Source organism: Phalacrocorax aristotelis, chromosome 5 (assembly GCF_949628215.1).
Source record: "Phalacrocorax aristotelis chromosome 5, bGulAri2.1, whole genome shotgun sequence".
NCBI lineage: Eukaryota > Metazoa > Chordata > Aves > Suliformes > Phalacrocoracidae > Phalacrocorax > Phalacrocorax aristotelis.
In genome coordinates, this window is record NC_134280.1 from 11,096,431 (window position 1) to 11,102,756 (window position 6,326).

A 6,326-nucleotide genomic window follows, 5' to 3' on the forward strand; every position below is an offset into this window, starting at 1 on the left:
GCCGCGGGGGGGCCCGGAGGGCGCCCCGGCCCCGCGGGCGGGGCGGGCGGGCGGGCTGCCCCTGCCGCCCTCCGGGGACATAAAAACCCGCGGCCGGATCCCGCCCGCGCCTCTCGGCGCTGCCGGCAGCATGACGGCCATCGGGGCGCAGGTACGTACGTGCCCGCCCGCCCCGGGGGGAAGGCTCCGGGTACCGGGGCCCCGCATCGCCCCGCCGTGGGGCTGTTGCCTCGGCTTGTCCCTGCGCGGCCCGGGGCCGCCCCGACCCTCCCCGAGGCCGCAGCCGGCCGGATCCCTCCTCCCCGGGGTCCCCGCTTCCCGCCGGCGGGGCTGCAGCCGCCCGCCCTCACCGGGCTCTCCGAGCACCGCCGCCCGCCGTGCAGGGTTGGAGGGGTCTGCGGAGTGCTTGGCTTTTAATTAAATTTCGGCCCCTCTTGGAGGGGGCGGGGGGAACTGTGCGTTGCTCACACATGTTCGCGGGGGCTGCACACGGAGGGCCCCCCCGCAACCCCGGGGAGCCGAGCTCGCGTCCGGACCCCCGGCGAGAGGGGGAGAGCCCGGCTGGCTGCGGCCCAGGAGGGCTGTGGGAAAAGAATGGCAGCGGTAATTGGGCCCCCCGCCCCAGTCCCCCTTCTGCCTCCTCCCCCGTCCCAGCCGTCGGCCTCCATCCTCCCAGGGGCCGGCGGTTTCCTCCAGCCCTGCCAGAACAGGAGGCTGTGTGTGCCACGGGGGCCGTGGGGCAGCGATCCTGCTCAGCCCACAGGCTTTTGTGATCCCGAACCCGGCCTTGGTACGGGGGCATTGTTTGGGGAACCGGGAGAGCTTCACCCACCCTTCCTTTTTCCTGGGTGCAGCCAGTAACCGCGTTGCTTTCCACTGGGAGAAGGGGTTTGTTGTGTGCAAGCAAACCACTTCAAATGCTCAAGTCCCTCAACTTTGCCCCTTCGGTTTCATTTCAGCCTGAAGCAGTGCTGTTAACTCAGGTGGTTTTCTTCCCCCCGCTATCCTTTAAGGCACAGAGGCTGCTGACACACCGGAGACCACAGAAATCCTTCTTTGAGACGCTCATCAGGGGCCTGATCATCTTGTGCGTGGCGATAGCAGTGGTCTTGTCGTCCATCTCCGTCTGCGACGGCCGCTGGCTCTTCGCGAGGGGCCAGCTCTTCGGACTGTGGCACTTCTGCACCGTTAGCAACAGCAGTGTCCTGAAGTGTGTCACTGACCTCAGCCTGGCCAATGTGGAGGGGCTGAGCGTGGGGGTGATTCCCATAAGAAGCATGGTGTCCTTTGCTGTTGTGGTTGCCATATTTGGCCTGGAGCTCCTGATGGTGTCCCAAGTCTGCGAGGACGCCAACGCAAGGCGGAAGTGGTCGTTGGGCTCGGTTCTCATCCTCGTCTCATTTTTACTGTCGGCCACTGGCGTTCTGAGCTTCTCCATCCTTTTGAAGGATCATCTGACCTTCACAGGCTTCACGCTGACGTACTGGTGCGAGTTCATCGCTGCCTTTCTCTTCTTCCTTAATGGGATCAGTGGACTTCACATCAACAGCCTCACACACCCCAGGAACAGGGTAGGCAAAATTTAGGCGCAAAGGGTGTACCTCCGTCTTTGTGTAATCAGCTTTGCCAATTAGACTGGAAAAAAGGGAGTCTAATGAAGTTTGAAGAGGACACCCTGTCTTAAATTGTCTGCAGGCGTGAGTCAGCCTTGATGCCTGTAGAAGAGAGACCCACCCACTGGTCAGCGCAGAGGGCTGCGCAACACGAGCAAAGCAGAGACTGAGACTGGCTGCCGCTGAAATGTGTTTTTCTGCAGGAGTGGTTTAAAGAAGAGGGTGTCCCGTTACACGTGTGGAGGGGTGGCAGACTATGACTTACTCGCGGGCTCAGTTTTGAGGCTTACACAAAGCCTGTACTGGTGTGGGTTTGGTGTGGCAGGGCTTCCCCCCGTACTCTGAAGCCTGTGAAGAGTATGATGCAGCCTCGGTGTATCTTATGGCTTTTCTCTGCTCAGGGACAGATGACTTGCACCTGGCCATGCTCGCTGGCTTGAAGTATTGAAAATCTTCACTGCATCTCACTCCTCCATTTTGCTTTCAAAAGAGAAGGCACACAGGTCTTGATCTGGTCACCCATTTTGTTTCCTGCTGGCATGTTCCCTGTATTTGTCCTTTCCTCTCAGTTTTTCTGGGACACCTCTGACACAGGTGCAGGGAGATGTAGCTGTCTTGGGACCAAGGACAGGTGCTGGGTGATTCAGGTGCACAGGGAAGGGTTGTGGTGCCTTCCTTGGGCAGCAGTACGCATTCATGTGCCCATGGCTGTCTCCCTGCTGTCACCCCACTCCTCTGCCACCCCTGTAGGACACATGCCATCCATCAGTTACCCAAACTGGCTCCCTCACAGACCTTACAAAGTTCTTTTTTTAATGTAATGGAGCATTGATCTCCCTGGTTTCTTTTTTGTCCCTTTGGGGAAAAAGGGACGAGCTCTGCAGGGGCTTTGGGTGAGCATTGTGGCTGGGCAGACCATGCTGAGACCACCGCACCCTCCAGGGTGTGTTTTGTTTGTCAGGGTTTCCTGCTGGGGCAATGGGAAGTCTTCTTGTCCGGTAGCTGAGAGTCTCTGGTAGCATTTTTTTCTGGTAGGAGAAAGCTCTAGATCCTCCTGACCAGACCATGTCCTTCTCACCCCCTGGTTAACAGTGGGCCTGGGAGGAGAAGCAGCCCAAGATTACCTAAGAAGAGGCTGATGGGGGCAGCTCTAATCTGTCACAGCTAACGGAAATACAAAGGGACTTGGCCAAATTATATTAAGGCTGGTCTTCCTCCTGCCAATGCCTGAGTCAAGATCTCTACAATTGCTGCAGCTTTAAAGTTACTTATGCTGTCTGATGTAAAAGGAGAGAAGACCTCAGCAGGAGACCCTCAGAGGTTGGGTTGCCCCACGTGTGTCCTCCCTGTCCAACATATATCACTCCGTTGCCCACAGATTACAAATGTCTTCAGAGTATTTTCTGGCCTCTGTTCTAATGTTTGTTTTGTATCAGCTGGTAAAACTGCTTGTATTTTTGTTTTGGGACAAATGTTTCTACATGTTTCATCTCTGTAGCTTGTCAGATAGCTGTTGAGCAAGGTTTTCATTTCCTGTGCAGCAAGTTTGGCACAATTTTTCACCTGAAACAAAAGCATCATAACACAAAGGCCGAGAAGGCTGCGTAGGCGAGCCATGAGTAAACAGCTTTGTGTTTGAAAGCCAGGAGTCATAAGTCCTGCCTGCCTGAGTATACATCCACACTTGCTGAATGTGCTCCTGTGGACTCACTTGCCTTTATAAGGGCTATCTCCATGCCTTCTCAGATTTCTATAACTTGTTAAGATAATGCTCCTAAACCTGTTTTGTGATGGAGTTTCACACCAGGCTTGCTCTGGACAGTGCCAGTTGTGCTTTTGCACATGAGTCTGCCCATCTTTCTGGTGAGACAGTGCATGGAGCTGTGCTACACAGCCAGCTCCTGAAGCTCTTGCAATGTTTGGTTCTCTGTCAGACTTTATTGACCCTCTCTCAAGGACAAAGACTTGTGCCCTTAACCTGCCTCTGGAAAGCTGCACTGTGATTGTGTCTTTCTTTTGTGAAGGTGCTTTTGATTTGCTGATTTGCACTGTCAAAGACATGCTGGTGGTCTGAACTTGCAGGTGCTTGTATGAACAGTGCTGTTGGCTTTAGCAGAGCTGCTTACCCAAGAGGGCGTCTGCAAGGCCCAGTCCCCAATTGTTGTGCTGTGGTGTTACCGGGTGGCAGAGTGCCTTAACTAACCAGCGAATCCATTGTGGTGCGTAGGGGTACCCATGTTCCCCTACGTGAGGTCAAGGGTGTCCATGGCTTGTCTAGAAACATGGATGTAACTTCAAAGTGCCTTCTTGGTGACATTCAAAACTGGAAATGATTCTGCATGTACTCCTTTTCATGATGGTGGAAGGCTGTGCCTCCAGCCCCTTCCCTGGGGGAAGGCAGCTGCCACCAGACTGGAGTCCCAGGCTGGTGCCTCCCACTTAGGTTAGGGGGAGGCCGTGGACAATTGGGCATTGAGTTCACCCAAGACTTGGTGCAATTGTGAGTGATTTTAGGATGCCCTCTGGTAGCTGAAGAGGCCTTTTGTTGGGGGTAGGGAATCCTCTAGGGAAAATACCATAACTTTTTTTTCTGACTGTCTTTGTATTGTACTGCTTGACTTACTATTGCTTGGAGAAGATGCATTTTGATGGCTAAATACTAGAAAACAGGGTGGATTATCTCGGAAACATCCTTATATACAGCAACTGGTGCAGCAATGGGTAACTGCCTATTTTCTGAAACCTGTGGAAGTGTCAAGCAATATTGCTGAAGTTTGTTAAATAAATTTATTTGAAATAAGGTATCTGTAATTATCTCTTTTTCTATTTAGATATTGGGGTGCAGATTTAAGGGGATGAGCAGGGTTTATGTAATCTCCCAGGCACCAATTCTGTGTGTTTACCCAGCTAGACTGATGAAGAAACATCACCTTGGCACTTTGCCGAGCTCTGACCAAGGAAGCCGAGGCCAGCCACGTAGCTGCTGCATGCTTCCCTCTCCCCTCCAATATGTCCATACCAAATGAAGCAGCCAGCACTGCTTTCTTGTCTTGCAAAACAAGAGGGGCAGTCAGCTGTGTTGCTTTGTGGGAATTAGAGATAACCTTGCAGGCTCTTAATGATTTCCTGCTGCTGCATGAGCTCTGTTTACCAGCTAAAGAGCTCTTTCCTGTGTCCTTCACTTCCCTTTTCCCACACTGCGCCCTGTGTCTGAAGCATCCTTGCTCTTTTCCCCAGCTTTGCTTATTTGGCCTGCAGAAGTGGTATCAGAGCACAAATGTATTTATAGTTCTTCCCCAAGCTCACTGTACTAACAGGTTTAGTTAAATGTCAGGAAAACAGATTTCCAGCTTCACCACTGAATTAGTTTATGTAATCTCAAGTAAGTTAATTGGCACCTGGTGTCCTCTTTCTGATGAGAGAGGCCATTGGCCTGTCTCCGATGGTTTAATATCTCTTAAAAGCAGGATAATGAACACCACCTCTTGTTGAGGAAGTCTAAACAGCTCATTAGTTACTAACTTTAATTGGAAACTTGTGTACAAATCATTGCTTGTGGATAAGAATAAGGAAATAATGGTACAGGACATGCTAACTAGGGAGATATCCTGGAATGTTACTGGTATTTTGATTTTAAGTCTACAGTACCTTCATCAGCTGTGCTTGGAGGAACACATAGTTTGGGGGTTGAGCTTTGCTTGCTTTTGTGTCAGGGAAAGGTGATTATAGGAAGACAAAGGTCCTCACCTGCCTTCTCTTTCCCTCTGCTGGGGCCTATGGTAAGCAGGTAATGGCCCTTCTAAACCCTCCACCGCAGCTCACACGTGTAAAGAAGGGTCTTGTTGCTGGGTGAAAGAAAGGTCTACCCCGGGGGTGTCCTGGAAGGGGTGTTGGCTGGATTCCGGGGGCTCCTACCTTCACGTGGGTCTGACCCCTCCAAATTGGCACCATCCCCTTCTGAAACAGTTCTTCAGCCCCCCCCCACCCCCGATGCCCTGAGAGGCGTTGCCCACTGTAATTACTCACTGCACGACAATACTGCTTCTTGATTCTGACAGTTTTGCTGGGAACTTCCTTGTTGCTTTCTTGGGAGAGATGATCCATTAATCACTTAGTCTTAAATTTAGCCTTAGGTCTTAGACCGCTGATGTTCAGGCTGCTGCCTTGCAGAGCTGCAGCTGGCTCTCAGGGGACCTGGAGCGAATAGCCAGAGGCTGTCACCAGTGTCCCAGAACAATGATAACTACTTGTCTGAAAGATGGTACTCAAGTCCTATTTACTGATAAGAAACGCCTGCTTTACACTGAATACCCGAGAAAGGGAGGTTGGTGAACTCTGAATACAGAGTTTGTGCTCAGCCAGTGTCAGTTGTTTCAGGCCACTGACGCAGGAGTCTGCGTGCCTTGCACCCGCTCATCTCCCACTTTTTGCATTGCTCACTGAGATTTACTTCCCCATTCCTCTCCATCTGCTTATAAACATGTCAGCGTTCCTGGAGCTAAGTAGCTCTTTTCTTCAGTATTCCTCAGTACAGTTAGTCAAGAGAGATCCCCAGCAGGGAAGGTTGCTTTTGCATAGCCTGTGCAGAAGACGGGCAAAGTGAGAACCCATCACACTATGGCGGTGTTTGGCTCCAGCTTTCTACATCCTGGCCCCAGCGCTGTACCGCCTGGGGCTGCCTGCTTCTGGCAGCCGCCTGAGTGGATGTGTTCT

The 6,326-nt window shown here is 52.4% G+C and overlaps 1 protein-coding gene across 2 annotated transcripts; it reads left to right on the forward strand.

The window, feature by feature from the left end:
- The first annotated feature begins 29 nt into the window (after nucleotides 1-29).
- Nucleotides 30-4,413, forward strand: TMEM37 (transmembrane protein 37). Of its 2 annotated transcripts, none has more exons than XM_075092933.1 (2): nucleotides 30-151; nucleotides 960-4,413. In XM_075092933.1, exons 1-2 carry the CDS (start codon nucleotides 131-133, stop codon nucleotides 1,584-1,586), a joined length of 648 nt encoding a protein of 215 aa, XP_074949034.1. In that variant the 5' UTR covers nucleotides 30-130; the 3' UTR covers nucleotides 1,587-4,413. The 2 variants fall into 2 exon arrangements, with proteins under 2 accessions (XP_074949034.1, XP_074949035.1); XM_075092934.1 differs by having other exon boundaries at nucleotides 1,014-4,413.
- The last annotated feature ends 1,913 nt before the right edge of the window (nucleotides 4,414-6,326 follow it).